Below are 24,290 nucleotides of genomic sequence, written 5' to 3'. Positions count from 1 at the left end.
GTGTTTGGGAAACCCTAGTCGCCTCAGAGTCCCCGGATTCACTGGAATGATAGGAAAAAGCTCGAAGCCAACCAAGCACAAAGTTGTATCAAAATATCAAGGGGCTTTGGGAGAAAAATGTGAGGGCCCACAAAACATGCCAAGGACATCCACTAGCAAGCAGCGCAGACTGAACTCAAAAATCTCTCGAGAAATTTGTTGCATTCATTTCTATTATTGATCCATTTTATTTAGAGAGAAAGACAATCCTATTATTAGTCACCCTAGAAAGAATAGGTTTTGACATAAATCTACTTAGATCCCGGCCTAGGTCAGAAGACAGAAACTAGAAAGAAGAATGAAACCAGAATCAAATTGTGGAATTACCTCATCAGCCATGATTCCTGGGGTGAGCTTCCTTGAGGACGTGATTTAGGTCCACCGTGGTGGTTAATAGGTGGTAGGGATGAAAACGGAGCGGAAACGGACGGAACTGAGTGCTACCACATTTTTTTCATATATTTTTGCAGAAGCGGAAATGAATACAGAAACCCCAAAATGAATACCGAAACAGATACTACCAGAAATGGACATGGAGCGAATACAGAGCGGACACAGAAACAGAACTGGGCGCTGATCGGAACTTAAAAACCCCTTGAATCATAGGGAAATACAAACAAAAACAAACAAATTTAATGAATTGTTAACATGGCTACAAAATTATATCATTATGTTAGAAACTTAGCGTGGTATTTTTGTAGTACTGGACAATTGCGTATAGGGTCAACCTGAGAAAACGTGTGGTAGTAGAAGTTGGGCCTCAAATGATCCATTCTACACATTGTGTTATTGTGTGTTGTTTGGTGGTTGGACTAAAAAGCAGTCATAGGTCTAGTAAAGACGGAAATTCCATATTCACGGAAACGGAAAGTTTCGTTTCCATGCATGTTCCACCGGAAAACACCGTTTTGTTTTTGTTTCCGTTTCCACATAAAAAATCCATTTCCACTTCCGTTTTGCCAATTTCCATTTCCGTTTTCATATTTCCTCTCCGTTTCCATTTTTCCTTTGGAAAATCGGAAAGTTTTTACTCCATTTTCATCCCTAATAGGTGGGAGGTAGAATGATGATAGTTTGGGGGTACTAATGTTGAGGTAGATAACGTGATATTTATAGAGAATGAAAGAAGCACAATTGCAAATACTCTCTATATTGGTAAATAAAAAGGTGTGGAGGTATCAATTAATGGTCAATGTAAACCATGGTGTCTATTCATGCGGCGACGGAAATGTAGGCAAATTCTAAATTCACCCATTTTTAGGTCAAACGGGAAGTAATTTACTATAAAGATATGACCGATACCTGGCTATATTTGTAGGTTATGCAAACATATACAAGTAATAGTTGTTTTTGATAAAATTTATTACCGTTAGTCAAATTGTTTTTCTTGAGAGAATATAGTAGCACTAATTTCGTTGGAGAGGATTTCGTCATTTTAACTAGCATTATGTATGTGATGAGATATATGTTTATCGACGACAAATGGATTTGTTGGTAACAATGAATTGGTTTTATTGATAATATTTTGTGCTATTTCATTTTTAGTAGATTTTGACATTTATTTTGCAACAAATCTATGCGGTGAGATAAAAATGTTAACTATTCTGAAAAGAAGATGGGGATAAAAAATAGTACACGCTATCGATGAGGACCTTTTCTATTCTTCACAAATGAGTCTACTCGACATATGCCTCCAAAGTTTCATGAAAAAAATCTACAAGAAATGCTTAAATATCTTATGTTAAGAACAACATTCTTGGTTAAGATTATGAATCATTTGACTACTATGAATGCAACATAACTCTATGGAGGTCACGGACATAACTTAGAAAGATGGACATCAAAAGTAAATTAGTTCACTATAAATGTGACATACACTTGGTCATATTTATTTAGTTTTGACTATATATGAGATGTACACATAAAAGGTAAATTTGCTAATTTTTAATATCACAAACACATAAAAAGTGAAAAAATTACTATAAATGTCAAATACACATAAAGACTTTGGTGTTCGAAAGATGCGACTGGGCTCCTGAGCATGCATATACAAAAAGGCATGTGTAATGAAGGTGAACAATTTGATTCAAAAGATGAGTGATTAATTAACAACCAACACTCAAAACAATCGAGGATCAAACAATGTGATGTAGAAATATCACATTATTAAACACCATGCATGACACATCGGCATCCATAGAGTTGATACTTCCAGATTACCTACTTGCTGCCACCGCCACTGGTATAGTAGTAGTAATCAGAATCACACACATCCATCTCCTCGAAATATTATCTGTTAGCCTTTGCGGCCGTCGACAATAAGTTCTTTGACACGGTCTCCTTAACGTTCTTGAGCATGACAAAGTAGAGCTTCGACGTCGATAGCTTTGTCGTATACAGCAAGTTATCATGCATGAACTTCTCATCATTGCCGCCGGCCCACACTCACTTCCTGTTTGGCAGCCAGTATTGGTTGTACATCTTGGACAGGCCACCCTGCATGATCACCAGTCGCTCCATCTCTAGGTGCAACTGCGGGATGCTTGTCTCATCCATGACCCAGATGTGGTTGCTGCCATGCGAAAAGTCCTCTGGCTATTGGCCAGAGCGTCGGGCACTAGGGTACGTGTCGTACAACAATAAGTCCTCAACAAAGCTCTTCCGGATTGTTCCAAACTCCTCTTTCGCTGGAATCTTGAGACATTTTACACATTTGTAGCATCATACCATGTACATGCTGAAGTAGTACTTCAAACCTACTTTCATCTCTCAAATCATCGGAAGTTAGTTAAGGGTGACACATGCATTAGTTGTTTCTTGTATCAGGCAAGACAAACATATTATATGATGTACGGATTTGAATTTACATGGTTTGTAAATCCGATGAGTTATCTTACAAAGTAAGTATATCAATGTTGATAGTTATGAAATCTAAAGAACGGAAAACAAGAAGAAATGGAAAGCACGTGTAGAAATTTCTCAAGTTCCATATTGCCAACATGTCGACTGTCCTCCTGTACTTCATACATTTATCCTAATCATAAGGCTGGTTAGTAAAACAAACAAGATTTCCTAGCGATAGCTTGGTGTTTAAAAAAATTATAATTCGAGCAGCATATTTGTTGTAGTATGATAAATTGAACCACATATGAACTGTTACTCCCTTCATTTCAAAATATAGTGCACATTAGCCATGGTAAAATTTTGCAAGCGTTGGTCAAAATCTATGGCGCTCATTATGTTCGTGTCAACGGTAGGGGTACCCTATCCCCTTCCGCCTTGGTCCGGAGGCGAGGGGTCGGTGGGTCACAGCCACACACCTAGTCACCAAAGAACAACAATCCAAAAAGAGTCAGAACTAGCTGGAACTGCCAACATCCACAAAAAATTGATGTTCGGAGTCAGAACTGAGGAGCACCCAACAACCCCACTGCAACTCTCCCCTAGAACCATACATCTACGGGAGGTCCAATGAGGTCTCAACACACAAGGCGCCATCGCTGTGACGTCCGGATAATTAAGCTACAGTAATCCCCCGTTAATGGTGCCAGATCATCACATTACTGTTGCTAATCCTCGCTTGATCCAAAACATAATTCAATTCAAACTCAAATTTAAGTCCAAAATTCAAATTTCTCAAACTTGCAAACTAAAATGTTCATTGTGTTGGAAATAATGCCTGGATATTTGTAATGGTGAACCAACATTTTTATAAATTGGTTTAATGCCCTAAAATAAGTAAAACAATGGCTAAAATAATGTTTTAAATGCTTTTTAAATTACAAAAGGATCCAAACTATTTTAGATTCTCACCAAATCATTTATGGCAGTGCCTAAAAATTGGATTGTGATTATACAGCCAAGTCTCATATTATTTAAAAGTCAAATGCTAGTGATTTTAAAATAAAACAGAAAATGACTAACAAAAATAAAATAAAGAGAAAAGAGAAACCCTTTCCCCCGGGCCACTTGGCCCATCTAGCTAAACAGCCAGCCCACCTACGCCATCAGTCACCTTCTCCTACTGTTCTCCTGGCGCGACCGCTACAGGGGCGCGTCCCCGTCCGACCAGCTCGCCGGCGCCGCCCCGAGGGGATAAGGGCGCCGTCCCCTCGACGCCTCGAGCCCTCCCCTCCACTCACCGCTCCCCACTTGCGCCCCTCGCTCTCTCTCTCTCTCGTCCACGCACTCGTCCCCTCCTCCAGATCCATTGCCGAGCGCGGCCATCGCCGCCCGCCTCACTCTGTCGTGGCCACCGGGCACCTCTTGCCTCACTGTTGCGTCCACGAAGACCGCCGTCGTCCGCTGCGTCCACTACGGAGACGAAACGAGCCGGAACCTCCTCCATCGCCTCGCGCCCTTCCGTCAACCGACGCCGCTGCAACCGCGTCGATCCACCTCGCCTCTGCGCTCCTAATCTTTCGCGGGCCACCTTGAGCCACCCGCTGAGCGCCGCTTCTTCCCCTCTCTTCGTGCATCTTTTCCGCGCCCGTAGCCTAGCTACCCGCCGTGTCCAGAACTTGCCTCCACGGCCGTGCCCGTCGTCGCCGCTGTTCGGCTCAACCGAGCACCTAGATATGCTCGGCACACTCCTAGGAGGCCAACTCCGCCCCAACTCGCCTTGCCGTGCTCCCCTGCACGCAACCTCGAGCTCGCCCGACCGTCGCAGTCTGCTGCCGCGTATTGCTGCTCACCGGGCCACGGTCGTGCGTGCCCAGCCGCTCTTGGCCGAGCCCCGCGCCTGCCCCGCGCCCACGTTGCCCGCGTTTTGGCCGGCCGCTGCACCCCGCTCGCGTCGCCGTCGTTCACCTGCTGCTCTGCTCCGCCGTGCAGCCTACCTTGCCTCGCCTCGCATCCACCTGCCGCCGCCGCCTCCCCTGGCCTCGCCGGCCCCACTTCTCTGCATCATGCCGCCAGCCCGCTCCCGGCCGGCCCCGCTCGACCTCCGCCACGCCCATGCTCTCTGCTGCTGCCCCCTGCTGCGCGCTGTTGCAGCTCTGCCGCGGCCTCGCACAACCCCGCCCCCAGGCACCGTCGCCAAACGCCGCCGTCCGCCCCTGTACCCCGCGTCGGCCGCCCCGTATAGCCGCGCCCGCCGCCGCCACCCGGCCCTCGCGCCGCTCGCCACCCTCCTTCGCCCCGGGCCGCCCCGCTGGCCGCCGATGTCGCGCCGCCCGCGTGCGCCGACAGCCGCGCCTGAGCCGCTCCCCCTCGCCGGCGCGCCTCCATGTCCGGGCGACGCCACGCTCGGGCTCGCCCTGTCGGGCGCCCGTGCCCGCGCCCAATAGCCCGCAACCGCTATGGCCTATGGGCCTTTGACAGGCGGGGCCCAGCCCTTGTAAAAAACAAAAGGAAAAAGAAAAAAGTTTTTTAAAATAATAATTATGAATTAGTTAATTAATTAGCTAATTAGAAAAGGTTAATTAACTTAATTAACAAACTTTTAATCTGTAATTAGCTAATGAGCCTATGACAGGGGGCCCACCCCCTGTTGACCAGTCAAACGTTGACTGGTCAACTGGGGCCCCTGGCCCACCTGTCAGTCACTGTGTACACTTTGTGTACACTGTGATGGGTGCATCTAGCGTTTTAATAGTTATTTTCGAATTAATTTTCATTTTAGAATATTGTTTAAATCTTTGAAAAATCATAGGAATTAATCCGTAACTCGGATGAAAAAGTTTTATACATGAAAGTTGCTCAGAAAAATGTGACGAGTCCGAATACGCAGTCAGTTCATCTGTCACGCATCCCTAGCATAGCGAACATGCAACCTTTCCCCTCCGTTTCATCTGTCCGAAAATGCCTAACTCCGGGAAAACTTTCCGGATGTTATTCCCCTTCGCCGGTATCGCGTAGTACTGCGTTAGAACACGCCTAGTGCTGCTTATTGTCATGTCATGCATCTGTGTGCCTTATATTTACTATTTCTTCCCCCTCTTCTCTCCGGTAGACCCCGAGGCCGCTGCTGATGCAACTGTGAGATCGACTACGTCGACGACGACCCCTTGTTCCCTTTCAGCGAAGCTTCCAGGCAAGCCCCCCCTTTGATCATCCCGATATCGCCCATTCCATTCTCTCACACTTGCATTAGATTTTGCTACTGTTATTGATTGCTCCTATTCTGATGCATAGCCTGCTTTTGTACCTGCTATTGTTACCTACCTGCTTATCCTAAACTGCTTAGTATAGGTTGGATAGTGATCCATCAGTGACCTCCACCTTGTCCTTGTTGCCCCTGCTTCATCATCGACGCCTCGATCAACGTGATCGACGACCAGAGCCCGACACCTCATATCACATCAAGCCCCTTTAGTTGCTCGACTCTGCAGAGCTACTATCGAGTGCCGAGGGTGATTCCTCATAACGCACTCCTGATGATAATTCTGTAGTGTAGCTATTCGGTCGTGGTCATCGAGGGTGATTTCCTCTTTCACCATTCCCGATACGGCTCTATCGTGCAACACCTCAAGTGTGAACCTCGAGGGTGGTCCCTCTTACGTTCACCTTGATGATTACATTGAGTGGAATCCACCGGGGGTGATTCCTTGGGTTTTCTCCTTGATGTCTGGACACACGGTTACCTTGACTTTACTTGAGACCATTGTTGAAGTCGGGTCGGCCATGAGGGGTACCCGCGAGTTGATGTGAAAGCCGGGCGGGCCCGGAGAGCACCCGTGCGATGTGACAGTGGCGGCTGGCTGTTTAGCGGTATCACCCAGGAGGGGGTGTTAGCTTCGGACTTGTCCCGACAGCCGTCATTACTTTAATTGTTAATGCACTAACAGGTTTGGGTATTTGTTCTGAATTGGCCTCTAGCCTTTACGCACTAACCAGCACGCAAGAATAGATATGGGGCTCGACATCGCAGTATCAGCCGAAGCTTGGTCAGACGTCCAGTTCAGCACTGCGGCACGGTCGGATCGTGCTGGCCATCCGAGGCGGTGCTGGTATCCACCCTGCTCGCAATGACCCGGAGTGCAACGGGCGATGGGCCCAAGACCCCGGGGCGCTTAGGATGTAGACCGGCGGGGGCCTCTCTGCGGAGCCTAGGTAGCGCCACGACTTGTTGATCTTCCGAGGCCGGGCATTGACCCCAGAAAGGTGTGTCCGGCCAGAGTGATCGAGCGTGTTGGGTAACGTGGTGCACCCCTGCAGGGAAGATATATATTCGAATACCGTTTCCACGGTAATGGACGTTCAGACTTGTATCCCGATCTATTACAACTTGAACTGGTTACTTGAGACATGTGATGGATATGTGGCTCCGGGATTGCTTTCTCGTAGGGAGTCGAGGAAGGATCTCTGGGCGTTGATACTACAACATGTTTGTTAATTATAAACTGCTATTCTTTACTCTTCTACATGCTGCAAGATGCTTGGAGCTGCTTGAAGATGCTAGTCTTTGATAGGCTAGGCCTTCCCCTCTATTCTTGCATTCCGCAGTTCAGTCCATAGATACAGCCCTTCCATTTGATACCAATGCATACTTAGCATAGATCTGATGCTTGCGAGTACTTTGGATGAGTACTCACGGTTGCTTTGCTACCCCTTTCCCCCTTCTTTCTTCTTTCCGGTTGATGCAACCAGATGGTGGATCCTTGGAGCCAGATGCCACCGCCGACGGATACTACTACATGGAGACCGCCGACGACTAGGGGTAGTTAGGAGGTCCCAGGCAGGAGGTCGTGCCTCTTCGATCGTTCTTGCTTTTGTGTTTGCCTTCTTAAGGCAGCCTTGTTTAACTTGATGTCTGTACTAAGATATTGTTGCTTCCGCGGATGCTTGTGTTTCGAGCTTCTGTATTCGAGCCCTCGAGGCCCCTGGCTTGTAATATGAAGCTTGTATTGTTTTATTTGTGTCTAGAGTTGTGTTGTGATATCTTCCGGTGAGTCCCTGATCTTGATCGTACACATTTGCGTGTATGATTAGTGTATGGTCGAATCGGGGGCGTGTCAAGTTGGTATCAGAGCCGACTGCCTGTAGGATCCCCTGTTCCAACTCCTTGGCCGAAGTTGAGTCTAGTCTTTGAAAAACTGATTTACTAACATGGTTGTGTGGCTTACTGGCCCACGTCGCCAATTGGGTGGTATTAGGATCTTTTATTCCTCGTCTATAATCTAGGACTCTGATGTCTCTTCTATTCGGGTTAAATGAATTTGCTAAATCTAACATTAGGATCTCGTGATCACATCCATCCGGAGGTTTGTGTTCCCCCTTTTTCGAAGTGAGGGCCAAGTTCTACTTCACAATGTTCACTGACCGCAGGATCCTTTCATCGAGGGCACCATGCGTCGTCACTTGCAAATCCCTCGCTCCAATGGTTTTCTCCGATGTTGATGTAGCCTTTGCTATGTCCCGTTGTAGTATCCCTCCATCGCGTGCATGCGTGACGCCTAGTATGTCTATGATGTTTCTCTTATCCGAACTCTTACGAACAGCGTGCAATTGGCTCCATATATGTATCGGTATGTCTCCAATGACTACTGCTTTGTACATACTGCGCCTTTGCTCATTGTTCAGGATACATCATGAGTAACTCCTTACACTTGCTCCACCCCTTTGCTAAACTACCCCCCGTTGCATTAAGCAGGATGGTTAAATCCGCTGGTCATGACCTCCTGAATACATGGCCGGAATGATACAACAGTTTGATGTTGAATCACCAGTTCATGAAAGAAGTCATGGCTCAATTCCTGCGCTCCATTATGAATCAGCAACCTGCCCGAATGACTCTGCAAAACATTGCACTTCTCAACCCTATCATCTACCGCAGCTTAACTCAACCCCTTGATGCTGATGAGGGGCTCCGTGACATCACTTTCGAGATGGAGTCTGCTGATGTAGCTCCTGCCAACTATGTCGCCTTCGCGGCTTATTACCGAAAGGTCCCGCTGCTCAGTGGTGGGACAGCCACAAGCATTCCTTACCTGTTGAAACCGCCATCACTTGGCCGATATTCCAAGCTGCATTCCGCGGGCCAATGTCGAACCACCTTGGTTAGTCACAACGTCCCCGTTGAAATTGAAGGGTTGGAATTCCATGTTTCCCCCATTGTTTTGAAGTCTTCAAATATCGACCTCATTCTGGGAATGCATTGGTTGAAAACACATACCGCTTCTATCATTTGCGTCACTAAAACCATCCATCTACTACATCCTTCGAGTGAGATAGTAAGCTACCATGCTCATCTTGTTCGAAATGCCGAAGCACGGATTTATTCCTTGAATGCATAAACGCTTCTCCTCTTGAGAGAATTGAAAACGCTCAAGTCATTTGTGAATTCCAAGATGTCTTTCTAGAAGAACTACCCAGTCCATGACCTTGAACTTGCTGTAGTCAAATTTGCACTGAAGTTGTGGCTGCATTTCCTTTTTGGTACTCGTTGCTAGATCTTCACCGATCGTCGAAGTCTGAAGTAATTGTTTATTCAGCTAGATCTGGATCTCCGTCAGCAAAGATGCATGGAAACAATCACAGACTATGACTACGGTATTTCTTATACCCCTGGCAACGCTAATGTAATAGCCAATGCCCTGAGTCACAAGTCTTATTGCAACAACCACATGGCTTATAAGGCTCAACCCCTGCAAGATGATTTCACTTATAGAGAGCATCAGATCCGCGTTCTCGTTCAAACTGAACGTCGCACAGTCAGCGGGCTATCAAATTTCATCAAAATTCAGTGGTCAAATCATTCTGAAAATGAAGCCACTTGGGGACACGAGGATCGTCTTCGAGATGAATACCCCGTTTTGTTTCCTTCTACCTCCTAAAATCTCGGGACGAGATTTCTTGTAGTGGAGGAGATTTGTGACGTCCGGATAATTAAGCTACAGTAATCCCCCGTTAATGGTGCCAGATCATCACATTACTGTTGCTAATCCTCGCTTGATCCAAAACATAATTCAACTCAAACTCAAATTTAAGTCCAAAATTCAAATTTCTCAAACTTGCAAACTAAAATGTTCAATGTGCTGGAAATAATGCCTGGATATTTGTAATGGTGAACCAACATTTTCATATATTGGTTTAATGCCCTAAAATAAATAAAACAATGTCTAAAATAATGTCTTAAATGCTTTTTAAATTGCAAAAGGATCCAAACTATTTTAGATTCTCACCAAATCATTTATGGCAGTGGCTAAAAATTGCATTGTGATTATACAACCCGTATCATGTTATTTAAAAGTCAAATGCTAGTGGTTTTAAAATAAAACAGAAAATGAATAACAAAAATAAAATAAAGAGAAAAGAGAAACCCTTTCCCCCGGGCCACTTGGCCCATCTAGCTAAACTACCAGCCCACCTGCCCCATCGGTCGCCTTCTCCTACTGTTCTCCTGGCGCGACCGCTACAGGGGGGCGTCCCCGTCCGACCAGCTCGCCGGCGCCGCCCCGAGGGGATAAGGGCGCCGTCCCCTCGACGCCTCGAGCCCTCCCCTCCACTCACCGCTCCCCACTTGCGCCCCTCGCTCTCTCTCTCTCTCGTCCACGCACTCGTCCCCCCTCCAGATCCATTGCCGAGTGCGGCCATCGTCGCCCGCCTCACTCTGTCGTGGCCACCGGGCACCTCTCGCCTCGCTGTTGCGTCCACGAAGACCGCCGTCATCCGCTCCGTCCACTACGGAGACGAAACGAGCCGGAACCTCCTCCATCGCCTCGCGCCCTTCCGTCGACCGACGTTGCTGCAACCGCGTCGATCCACCTCGCATTTGCGCTCCTAATCTTTCGCGGGCCACCTTGAGGCACCCGGTGAGCGCCGCTTCTTCCCCTCTCTTCGCGCATCTTTTCCGCGCCCGTAGCCTAGCTACCCGCCATGTCCGGATTTTGCCTCCGCGGCCATGCCCGTCATCGCCGTTGTTCGGCTCAACCGAGCACCTAGATGTGCTCGGCACACTCCTAGGAGGCCAACTCCGCCCCAACTCGCCTTGCCGTGCTCCCCTGCACTCAACCTCGAGCTCGCCCGACCGTCGCAGTCTGCTGCTGCTGCTGCATATTGCTGCTCACCGGGCCATGCTCGTGCGTGCCCAGCCGCTCTTGGCCGAGCCACGCGCCTGCCCCGCGCCCACGCTGCCCGTGTTTCGGCCGGCCGCTGCGCCCCGCTCGCGTTGCCGTCGTTCACCTGCTGCTCTGCTCCGCCGTGCAACCTACCTTGCCTCGCCTCACATCCACCTGCCGCCGCCTCCCCTTGCCTCGCCGGCCCCGCTTCTCCGCATCGCGCCGCCAGCCCGCTCCCGGCCGGCCCCGCTCGACCTCAGCCGCGCCCATGCTCTCTGCTGCTGCCCCCTGCTGCGCGCTGCTGCAGTTCTGCCGCGGCCTCGCACAGCCCCGCCCCTAGCCACCATCGCCAAATGCCGCCGTCCGCCCCTGTACACCGCGTCGGCCGCCCCGTACAGCCGCGCCCGCCGCAACCACCCGGCCCTCGCGCCGCTTGCCACCCTCCTTCGCCCCAGGCCGCCCTGCTGGCCGCTGGTGCCGCGCCGCCCGCATGCGCCGACAGTCGCGCCTGAGCCGCTCCCCCTCGCCGGCGCGCCCCTACGGCCGGGCGACGCCGCGCTCGGGCTCGCCCCGTCGGGCACCCGTGCCCGCGCCCAATAGCCCGCAACCGCTATGGCCTATGGGCCTTTGACAGGCGGGGCCCAGCCCTTGTAAAAAAAGGAAAAAGAAAAAAGTTTTTTAAAATAATAATTATGAATTAGTTAATTAATTAATTAATTAGAAAAGGTTAATTAACTTAATTAACAAAATTTTAATCTGTAATTAGCTAATGAGCCTATGACAGGGGGGCCCACCCCCTGTTGACTAGTCAAACGTTGACTGGTCAACTGGGCCCACTGGCCCACCTGTCAGTCACTGTGTACACTTTGTGTACACCGTGCTGGGTGCATCTAGCGTTTAATAGTTATTTTCGAATTAATTTTAATTTCAGAATATTGTTTAAATCTTTGAAAAATCGTAGGAATTAATCCGTAACTCGGATGAAAAAGTTTTATACATGAAAGTTGCTCAGAAAAATGTGACGAGTCCGAATAGGCAGTGCATTCATCTGTCACGCATCCCTAGCATAGCGAACATGCAAACTTTCCCCTCTGTTTCATCTGTCCAAAAATGCCTAATTCTGGGAAAACTTTTCGGATGTTATTCGCCTTCGCCGGTATCGCGTAGTACTGCGTTAGAACATGCCTAGTGCTTCTTATTGTCATGTCATGCATCTGTGTGCCTTATATTTACTGTTTCTTCCCCCTCTTCTCTCCGGTAGACCCCGAGACCGCTGCTGATGCAACTGTGAGATCGACTACGTCGACGACGACCCCTTCTTCCCTTTCAGCGGAGCTTCCAGGCAAGCCCCCGCTTTGATCATCCCGATATCGCCCTTTCCATTATCTCATGCTTGCATTAGATTTTGCTATTGTTATTGATTGCTCCTATTCTGATGTATAGCCTGCTTTTGTACCTGCTATTGTTACCTACCTGCTTATCCTAAACTGCTTAGTATAGGTTGGATAGTGATCCATTAGTGACCTCCACCTTGTCCTTGTTGCCCCTGCTTCATCATCGATGCCTCGATCAACGTGATCGACGACCAGAGCCCGATACCTCACATCACATCACGCCCCTTTAGTTGCTCGACTCTGCAGAGCTACTATCGATTGCCGAGGGTGATCGCTCATAACGCACTCCTGATGATAATTCTGTAGTGTAGCTATTCGGTCGTGGTCATCGAGGGTGATTTCCTCTTTCACCATTCCCGATACGGCTCTGTCGTGCAACACCTCAAGTGTGAACCTCGAGGGTGGTCCCTCTTATGTTCACCTTGATGATTACATTGAGTGGAATCCACCGGGGGTGATTCCTCGGGTTTTCTCCTTGATGTCTGGACACACGGTTACCTTGACTTTACTTGAGACCATTGTTGAAGTCGGGTCGGCCCTGAGGGGTACCCGTGAGTTGATGTGAAAGCCGGGCAGGCCCGGAGAGCACCCGTGCGATGTGACAGTGGCGGCTGGCTGTTTAGCGGTATCACCCAGGAGGGGGTGGTAGCTCCGGACTTGACCCGACAGCCGTCACTACTTTAATTGTTAATGCACTAACAGGTTTGGGTATTTTTTTCTGAATTGGCCTCTGGCCTTTATGCACTAACCACCACGGGAGAATAGATATGGGCCTCGACGTCGCAGTATCAGCCGAAGCTTTGTCAGACGTCCAGTTCAGCACTGCGGCACGGTCGGATCGTGCTGGCCATCCGAGGTGGTGCTGGTATCCACCCTGCTCGCAACGACCCGGAGTGCAACGGGCAATGGGCCCAAGACCCCGGGGCGCTTAGGATGTAGACCGGCGGGGACCTCTCTGCTTAGCCTAGGTAGGGCTACGACGTGTTGATCTTCCGAGGCCAGGCATTGACCCCAGAAAGGTGTGTCCGGCCAGAGTGATCGAGCGTGTTGGGTAACGTGGTGCACCCCTGAAGGGAAGATATATATTCGAATACCGTGTCCACGGTAATGGACGTTCAGACTTGTATCCCGATCTATTACAACTAGAACTAATTACTTGAGACATGTGATGGATATGTGGCTCCAGGATTCCTTTCTCGTAGGGAGTCGAGGAAGGATCTCTGGGCGTTGATACTACAACATGTTTGTTAATTATAAACGGCTATTCTTTACTCTTCTACATGCTGCAAGATGCTTGGAGCTACTTGAAGATGCTAGTCTTCGATAGGCTAGGCATTCCCCTCTATTCTGGCATTCTGCAGTTCAGTCCACAGATACAGCCCTTCCATTTGATACCAATGCATACTTAGCATAGATCTGATGCTTGCGAGTACTTTGGATGAGTACTCACGGTTGCTTTGCTACCCCATTGCCCCTTCTTTCTTCTTTCCGGTTGATGCAACCAGATGGTGGATCCTTGGAGCCAGATGCCACCGCCGACGGATACTACTACATGGAGACCGCCGACGACTAGGAGTAGTTAGGAGGTCCCAGGTAGGAGGCCTTGCCTCTTCGATCGTTCTTGCTTTTGTGTTTGCCTTCTTAAGGCAGCCTTGTTTACACTACTAGAAAAAGGCTTACTAGTGGCGCACCAGTCTTGCCTACTAATGGCGCACTACTGGTGCGCCACTAGCACCACGCCACTAGAATATTTTAGTAATGGCGCACCACAGGTGCGCCATTAGTATCTGGTATACTAATGGCGCACCACGGGTGCGCCATTAGTATCCCACAGGTGCGCCATTAGTAACTGGTATACTAATGGTGCACCAGATGGAAGTGCGCCATTAGTTACATTTAAAAAAATCGTTTTTTCTTAATCTCAGGTCACTATTTCACATATGAGACATCCAACACACATATATACAACAAGCATCCATATAACAATCATATCCAACACACAAGTTTCATCATATATACATAGCCAACACATAGTTCCATCGTTACATATTACAAAAGTTTCACATTGTTCATCCAACACCGTTATCCATCCAACACCATATTACAAAAGTTTCACATAGTTCAGTTCTCATTGTTCTTCTCCTTCTCCTTCCTCAGCCTGATGCGCCAAGAGCGGCGAGGCGGTGGAGGCAGCTGTGGGATGTAGTCTTCTACCACAGTTGGCGTGGTCATGTCGCCCAGCTGTGGGATCGCCGGCGCCACCACCAGTGCGTGGTCATTGTCAGGCACCACCACCATCGCGAGGCCACCTTCAGGCAGGACGGGCACGACCATCGCTAGGTCATCCTCAGCCACCACCATCTCTTGCCCATGGTCAGCCACCACCATCTCTTGCCCATGGTCAGCCACCACCATCTCTTGCCCTTGGTCAGCCACCACCAGCGCTAGGTCATCCTCAGCCTGATGCCCATCGTCATCCTGCAGCTCCTCATCCCCACTCTGCTCCTCTTCTCCCCCACTCCAGTCCGGATCATCCTTCTTGCTGTCTTTGCTGCTGCCAGAATCGCTGCTGCTTTCGCTAAAGCCAGAATCGCTGCTGCTTTGGCTGTAGCCAGTGTTGCTGCTGCTGCTCCCATTGCCTGTCCAAATGCAACAATGGCCGTTAACGATCGATGTGAGACAAAACCAAATGTAGAGGAATAAGAAGAGGCAGAACACACTGGCATCTTCGTCGTCAGCGTAGCGCATGCGACACATAGTCGTGTTGAAAACCTTCACGATGAGCATTGTGGCGTCATCGTCGTACCTGAAGAGAAGAAAGTACCCGGTCCGCAGGTCGTAGGCACTGTAGAACTTCTCCCAGCCACGGCACAGGTACATGTGGCCCTCCTCGATCACCAACTCCACGTCCCACAGCCTACGAACCCCGCCGCCGGCCTGTCGGAGCTTCACATTATGTGGCGGATCTTCACCCAGCATGTTCATAAAAGTGTCAGGCAGCCTCTGCAATTTGGGACAAGGAGTGATGTAGCAAACAACAGAGTTATCATAACGAGATGGGTGAAGGGGAGATCTCTCGTTTTATATACCTGCCTCGTGGCTGATACTGAAGTCCCAAGTATGACACTGAAGAACTCGAAAGCATCCAACTCGTACTCCGGTGAGGCAGAGCGGCGGTGGCTGCTTCCCCCCATCTCTGATAAGCAGCAGAAGAGACCAATTAGTACCCTTACAACATCACATTGCAAATAGATGAATTGTGTAGGTATGCATGGATTTAAGATTATTTGTTCAAAGCCAATTTGTCAATGATTAATATGATATCTCAATTTCCACCAAATAATACATTTGTTATACACCACATTTTCTTTTCCTTTGGAAAAGAAAAAAAGCACACTGCATTCAAGTGAATGTATCTTTTATTGCAAAGCCACAACTTAGCAATAGATTCAAAGTTAACGATTGGCACCTAGAAAAGCATTTCAACATCTTCACAGATTTTACTAGCTACAATACATTCAAATAATAAATGATATACAGTTTGTATCTCTTTGCAATGAACACACTCTAGGGGTTTTGCCATCCCCCTTTTCCTTAGATTGTCACAAGTCATGATTTTGTTCTGGGAGAACATCCAAATGATACCTTATACCCTAGGGGGCAATTTAATACTCCATACTAAAGGAAGATACAAAGGTTGCCATGTCAATACAACAACTCTTAGAAGTGAAGAACAGGTTCTCCAAAATGAGTAGAAAGGGAGCATGCTGACATCTATACAAGCCAATAATGATTTACTACTCAATGGAACAGGGTAAGATAAACACCAGTCAATAAATTTACTACATCAAAAGGAGTAAAACTCAACAATGCATCACTATCTCTTAACCTAACCTTTGTTTAGTATGGGTATGATAAATCAATGAGTTGGTCATCACAATGTCAAATGCCATTGGAAGACAAGAAATCAGGTCATCACATAACAACAATTGGATGGCCTCGTGAACAACCAAGACATCCTTGAATGGCTGCCAAGTTACTACTAGCAGGCTCAAAAGTCAAGTAAACTGAAGATTGACCTTCTGAAGGTCTAAGTATGGCTGTGCTGTCAGGTTACTACTAGCAGCAACATGGAAGTAGACTTGATGATAACTATTGCACAAATATGTAAGAAAGGAGCAAGTGCATCTACTTATTGGAACAAGCCTGACAGTGGGAAAGCTATAAACTTATAATGACCGCGTTCAGATAAAAGATTGCAACCAAGCAAATCTGGAAAATTTATTATCAACTATAAAATATGGGTTGCAAACCAAACAACTAAGCATACTTTGTCAGATGATAACTATTGCAAACCAAACAAGTAAGCAGAGCACATGTATATACCTGTATCACTGTCTTGGAGCCAACAAACGCCTCAATTTTTCTCCAACCGCGATCGAACCTGTTACGCAGAAACACAAACAGAGAGATACATGTAACTAACGAGGACAGACAGACAAGGTAACAAGAACTCCACAGCTCAATTAAGCCTATACATGTAACTAACGAGGACCATGTCATTATCATGGCAGTCCACTATATATTTTTATGACAAAATACATCATTATCAGGGCACATTATGGCCATTTTCTTACATGATGCCAAGCTAATGACTGACATCTGTTCTTGGCAAATGATGAGTCTCTGGTGCCCCTTGCAAATTGTTGATGCCACATTGTACTTGTACCCCATATGTTTAACCCCAAACACAAAAACATCACCACAAGGACTGAGATAAAAACTAATACTATCATGTACTTGAAGAAACCTAGGGGGTGAGGGGCGTCACCTCGAATCACCTAGAGGGCGCCGGCGGGGAGAGAAACCTAGGGGGAAGGAGGGGAGGAGAGAGGAGGAATCACCTAGAGGACACCGGCGTCGAGGAGGCTGCGGGCGGCAATCCGGAGGAAGGGGCCCGTGATGTCGTCGGCGTCCTTGGCCGCCTTCTTGACCTTCCGAGCAGAAGAAGGCACGGGTGGTGAGAGGAGGAGGAGGAGAAGCTAGGGGGTGGGGGAAGGGAGGGAGGGGACGTACGTGCTGGGGCGGGGCGGCGAAGGAGCAGCGGGCGCGGGGGCGGCGGCGCGAGGGAGCTGCAGTGGTGGGGGGCGGCGGCGGTGGAGTCCGGCGGGGGTCGGGGCGGCGGCGTCGAGGCAGCGCAAGACCACAGCGGCGGACGACGTGCAGGCGCGGCGGACGGAGGGGCGGAGCAAGGGGGCGGCGGCGTACGGTTGGGGTCGAGTGGGGGATTTGGTGAGGGAGGGAGGGAGGCCACTGCGAGGGGAACAAGTACGTCGATTCTAATGGCGCACCTCCCCCTGGTGCGCCATAAGTACGTCGATTCTAATGGTGCACCTCCCCCTGGTGCGCCATTAGAATTTTGTTTTACTTACTAGCCCGACTGGTCAGGTTATATTCCACCTAACCCTATCTCCATCAGAACATGCCCACTAGCCCGACTGGTCAGCACGCAGCACACACACTAGGAGGTCCTGGGTTCGATTCCCAGTCTCCCCAATTTTTGTTTTTATGCATTTAAAATGCTGTTTGATATTTATTTGTGTTTAAATATGTTCAAACTTGTTTAAATCATAACAGTAATATATTTTTATAAAAACAGTAATGATTTTTTTTAAAAATATCATCAAATTTGTTATTTGAAAATATAATCAAATTTGCTTTTTTTTGCAAATTTAGTTGCATTCATTTGTGACGGTGGAGCGGGCCGGGGAGGGTGCGGGGAGTCGTCGGCGACGGCCGGTGGAGCGGGCCGGGGAGGGTGCGGGGGGTCATCGGCGACGACCGGTGGAGCGGGGGAGGGTGCGGTGGGTCGTCGGCGACGGTGGAGTGGGGGAGGGTGCGGGTCGGGGGTCGGCGGCGGCGGCCGGTGGAGCGGGGGAGGGAAATATTCTTTCTCTCCGAAACCACCTGCCCCGCGAGATATCCGAAACCGAGATAGTCGTGCACCGTCGTGAGCAGTGCGGCTCTCATAGGGAAATATTCTTTCTCTGCGGCGTCCCACGTATCAACCAACTGCCCCAGGTGCGCCATTAGTAGTTTTGCAAAAAAGTAAAAAATAAAAAAATATTGTAGTGGCGCACTATGTTGCTGGTGCGCCATTACTAGTTACAACTAGTAATGGCGCACTATGTCCTGGTGCGCCATTAGTATGTCTGGCAAAATAAAAAAAATAAAATTTGTTACTAATGGCGCACCGTGTGTCTGGTGCGCCATTAGTGTATTTCACACTAATGGCGCACCAGCATATGGTGCGCCACTGCTACATAGCAATGGCGCACCACATGTCTGGTGCGCCATTAGTGGCCATTCCATCTATAGCCCTTTTCCTAGTAGTGTTAACTTGATGTCTGTACTCAGATATTGTTGCTTCCGCTGACGCTTGTGTTTCGAGCTTCTGTATTCGAGCCCTCTGGCTTGTAATATGAAGCTTGTATTATTTTATTTGTGTCTAGAGTTGTGTTGTGATATCTTCCCGTGAGTCCCTGATCTTGATCATACACATTTGCCTGTATAATTAGTGTACGGTCGAATCAGGGGCGTCACAATCGCCGCCCAGCCTGAGACCGGTTTTGGGATTTTGCTAGAGCTCCGGGTCAGCGTGGAGAGGAGAGACCTCAATGGTGCCTCTAGGGAGAAAATTAACACACACAGACACAGACACACACACACACAATCGTGTCACGGTGTCCAGAGAACCAACCAAGGATTTCTCTAGACTCGAGCTTACACCACCAACCCCGCTAGCACCTGATCAACCAACCAAGGCTGCAAGATAGACAAGGCATCTATGGGGACGAATGAGTTGAGGAGGATATGATCTTGACCTTCTAATCTGGAGGGGAAGGGGGGAAATCTGGGTCGAGCGCACAACCAATCGAATCCTAGCCACTAGTGTAGAAAAGGTAGCTGTCTAGCACATCTGACGCATGCTACCTTGCCATCTAGGGTGCCTCCTACATGCCCTGGGTTGTCTGCAAGGGAATGAAGCGACAAAAACCTCACCCCGACCTTCATCGCCAAGCACGCAAGCTTCCCCAATGAACACCTCCGGTGGCAACATGAGAGGGAGGGGGTGGCAGTGTTGGGGAAACCCTAGTCGCCTTAGAGTCCCCGGATTCATTAGAATGATAGGAAAAAGCTCGAAGCCAACCAGGCACATAGTTGTACCAAAATATCAAGAGGCCTTGGGACAAAAATGTGAGGGCCCTCAAAACATCCCAAGGACATCCACAAGCAAGCAGCGCAGCCTGAACTCAAAAATCTCTCGAGAAATTTGTTGCATTCATTTCAATAGTTGATCCATTTTCTTTAGAGAGAAAGACGATCCTATTATTAGTCACCCTAGAAAGAATAGGTTTTGACATAACTTTGCTTAGATCCCGACCTAAGTCAGAAGAAAGAAACTAGAAAGAAGAATGAAACCACAATCGAATTGTGGAATTACCTCATCAGCCAAGATTCCTGGGGTGAGCTTCCTTGAGGACGTGATTTAGGTCCACGGTGGTGGTTAATAGGTGGGAGGTAGAATGATGATAGTTTGGGGGTACTTATGTTGAGGTAGATAAGCTGATATTTATAGAGAATGAAAGAAGCACAATTGCAAATACTCTCTCTATTGGTAAACAAAAAGGTGTGGAGGTATCAATTAATGTTCAATGTAAACCATGGTGTCTATTCATGCGGCGATGGAGATGTAGGCAAATTCTAAATTCACCCATTTTTAGATCTAACGGGAAGTAATTTACTATAGAGATATGACCTATACATAGCTATATTTATGAGTTATGCAAACATATACAAGTAATAGTTGTTATTGATAAAATGTATTATCGTAAGCCAAATTGTTTTTCTCGAGAGAATATAGTAGCACTAATCTCGTTGGAGAAGATTTTGTCATTTTAACTAACATTATGTATGTGATAAGATATATGTTTATCGACAACAAATGGATTTGTTGGAATCAATGAATTGGTTTTATTGATAATATTTTGTGCTATTTCATTTTTAGTAGATTTTGACATTTATTTTGCAACAAATCTATGCGGTGAGATGAAAATGTTAACTATTCTGAAAAGAAGATGGGCATAATAAATAGTACACGCTATCGATGAGGACCATTTCTATTCTTCACAAATGAGTCTACTAGACATATGCCTCAAAAGTTTTATGAAAAAAATCTACAACAAATGCTTAAATATCTTATGTTAAGAGCGACATTCATGGTTAATTATGAATCATATGACTACAATTAATGCAACATAACTCTGTTGAGGTCACGGACATAACTTAGAAATATGGACATCAAAAGTAAATTAGTTCACTATAAATGCGACATACACTTGGTCATATTTATTTAGTTTGACTATATATGTGGTGTACACATAAAAGTTAATTTTGCTAATTGTAAATATGACAAACACATAAAAAGTGAAAATTTTACTATAAATGTTACATACAAAAAGGCATGTGTAATGAAGGTGAACAATTTGATTCAAAACATGAATGATTAATTAACAACTCACATTCAAAACAATCGAGGATCAAACAATGTGATGCAGAAATATCACATTATTAAGCACCATGCATGACACATCGGCGTCCATAGAGTTGATACTTCCACATTACCTATCTGCTGCCACTACGACTTGTATAGTAGAAGTAATCAGAATCCGACACATCCATCTCCTCGAACCATTATCTCTTACCCTTTGCAGCCGTCGACAATAAGTTCTTTCACACGGTCTGCTTAACGTTCTTGAGCATGACAAAGTAGAGCTTCGACGTCGATAGCTTTGCTGTATACAGCGAGTTGTCCTGCATGAACATCTCATCATTGACGTCGGCCCACGCTCGCTTCCTCTTTGGCACCAAGAGTTGGTTATACATCTTGGATAGGCCATCCTACATGATCACGAGTCTCTCCATTTCTAGGCGCGACCGCAGGATGATTGTCTCCTCCATGACCCAGATGCGGCTGCTGCCATGTGAAATGTCCTCTGGCTATTGCCAGAGCGTCGGGCACTAGGGTATGTGTCGTAAAACAATGAGTCCTTGACAATTAAAGCTCTTGCGGATCGTCTCAAACTCCCCTTCGCCGGAATCTTGAGACATTTCACACATTTGTAGCATCGGCCCATGCACATGCTGAAGTAGTACTTCAAACCTTGTTGCGTCTGTCAAATCATCAGAAGTTAGTTAGGGGTGACACATGCACTTGTTGTTTCTTGTATCAGGTAAGACAAAAGAATTATATGAAGTACGGATTGGAAATTATATGGTTTGGAAATCCGATGAGTTTTCTGTTGAAGTAAGAATAAATGTAGATGGTTATGAAATCCGATGAGTTATCTGATGAAGTAAAAATAAGAAGAAATGGAAAGCACGCATAGAATTTTCTCAAGTTCCATATTGCCAACTTGTTGACAGACCTCCTGTACTTCATCCATTTATCCTAATCATAAGGGTCGTTAGTAAACAAAAAAGATTTCCTTGCAATAGCTTGGTGTTTAAACAAATTATAATTCGAGCAACATATTTGCTATAGTATGATAAACTGAACCACATATGAACTGTTACTCCCTTCACTTCAAAATATAGTGCACATTAGCCATGGTAAAATTTTGCAAGCATTGGTCAAAATCTATGGCGCTCATTATGCTCGCATCAATGGTAGGGGAACCCTATCCCCTTCCGCCTTAGTACGGAGGCGAGGAGTCGGTGGGTCACAACCACACCCCTGGCCACCAAAGAACAACAATCCAAAAAGAGTGAGAACTATCTGTAACTGCCAACCTCCACAAAAAATTGATGTTCGGACTCAGAACTAAGGAGCACCCAACAACCCCAGTGCCACTCTCCCAAAGAACCATACGTCCACGGGAGGTCCAATGAGGTCACAACACACAAGGCGCCATCGCCGCCCAACCCGAGACCGGTTTTGGGATTTTGCTAGAGCTCCGGATCAGGCTGGAGAGGAGAGACCTCAATGGTGCCTCTAGGGAGAAAATTAACGCGCGCGCACACACACACACAATCATGTCGTAGTGTCTAGAGAACCAACCGAGGATTGCTCTAGACTCGACCTTACACCACTAACCCCTGCTAGCACTTGATCAACCGATCAAGGCTGCAAGATAGACAAGGCAGGTGCGGGGGCGAATGAGTTGAGGATATGATCTTGACCTTCTAATCTGGAGGCAAAGGGGGGAAATCTGGGTCGAGAACACAACCAACCAAATCCTAGCCACTCGTGTAGAAAAGGTAGCTGTCTAGCACATCCAACGCACGCTACCTTGCCAATTAGGGTGCCTCCTAGGTGTCTTGGGTGGTCTGCAAGGGAATGAAGTAGCAAAAACCTCACCACGACCTTCATCGCCAAGCATGCAAGATTTCCCTATGAACACCTCCGATGGCAACATGAGAGGGAGAGGGTGAAGGGGGTGGCAGTGTTGGGGAAACCCTAGTCGCCTCAGAGTCCCCGGATTCACTGGAATGACAGGAAAAAGCTCGAAGCCAACCAAGCACAAAGTTGTTTCAAAATATCATGGGGCCTTGGGAGAAAAATGTGAGGGCCCACAAAACATCCCAAGGACATCCACTAGCAAGCAGCGCAAACTAAACTCAAAAATCTCTCGAGAAATTTGTTGCATTCATTTCTATAGTTGATCCATTTTCTTTAGAGAGAAAGACGATCCTATTATTAGTCACCCTAGAAAGAATAGGTTTTGACAAAAATCTGCTTAAATCCCAACATAGGTCAGAAGAAAGAAACTAGAAAGAAGAATGAAACCACAATCGAATTGTGGAATTACCTCATCATCCATGATTCCTGGGGTGAGCTGCCTTGAGGACGTGATTTAGGTCCACGCTGGTGGTTAATAGGTGGGAGGTAGAATGATGATAGTTTGGGGGTACTTATGTTGTGGTAGATAAGGTGATATTTATAGAGAATGAAAGAAGCACAATTGCAAATACTTTCTATATTAGTAAATAAAAAGGTGTGGAGGTATCAATTAATGGTCAATGTAAACCATGGTGTCTATTCATGCGCGATGGAAATGTAGGCAAATTCTAAATTCACCCATTTTTAGATCAAACAGGAAGTAATTTACTATAGAGATATGACCGATACATGGCTCTATTTATGGGTTATGCAAACATATACAGGTAATAGTTGTTGTTGATAAAATTTATTAGCGTGAGTCAATTTTTCTTTCTTGAGAGAATATAGTAGCACTAATTTCGATGGAGAGGATTTTGTCATTTTAACTAGCATTATGTATGTGATGAGATATATGTTTATCGACAACAAATGGATTTGTTGGTATCAATGAATTGGTTTTATTGATAATGTAGCGATCCGACCTCAGGCTGTCAAATCTCTGTGCATAAGTGTCATTCCTGGGTCGGTAATGCTGACACACACAGTACTCGAGGATTTATAACAGAGTTCAATCACACACTTATTACATCGAGTATCTCAAAGAGAGTACTTATTACAATAATATGGGTGAAGGCCATCTAAGTAAGATAACTGCGGAAGCATCGAAGATAAATGAGTCCATCAACTCCAACGGCATAGCTGAGTGCACGACAACGACCTAACGCACCTTACTCTTCGTCTGAAAACTCTGCAACATGATATGTTGCAGCCGTGTAGGTCAGCACATGGAATATGCTGGCAAGATAACACTATAGAGCAATGAACAAATAATAGCTATCACTACATGCATATATGGCTGGTGGAGGCTCTATGGTTATCTTTTGCATAAAGCTAGTTTTTCCCTACTACAAAGAA

At 47.0% G+C, this 24,290-nt stretch overlaps 1 protein-coding gene across 1 annotated transcript; it reads right to left on the bottom strand.

The window, feature by feature from the left end:
* Window positions 1-14,354: 14,354 nt before the first annotated feature.
* LOC141030169 (B3 domain-containing protein Os03g0212300-like) lies at window positions 14,355-15,885 on the bottom strand. The gene is made up of 3 exons (XM_073506159.1): window positions 15,523-15,885; window positions 15,154-15,436; window positions 14,355-14,362 (listed from the first exon to the last, which is right to left on the bottom strand). The coding sequence occupies exons 1-3, from the start codon at window positions 15,625-15,627 to the stop codon at window positions 14,355-14,357; spliced, it is 396 nt and encodes a 131-aa protein (XP_073362260.1). The 5' UTR covers window positions 15,628-15,885.
* Between the last annotated feature and the right edge of the window lie 8,405 nt (window positions 15,886-24,290).

The sequence above is a fragment of the Aegilops tauschii genome, chromosome 1, assembly GCF_002575655.3.
Source record: "Aegilops tauschii subsp. strangulata cultivar AL8/78 chromosome 1, Aet v6.0, whole genome shotgun sequence".
NCBI lineage: Eukaryota > Viridiplantae > Streptophyta > Magnoliopsida > Poales > Poaceae > Aegilops > Aegilops tauschii.
This window is presented reverse-complemented; position numbering and strand designations above follow the sequence as displayed.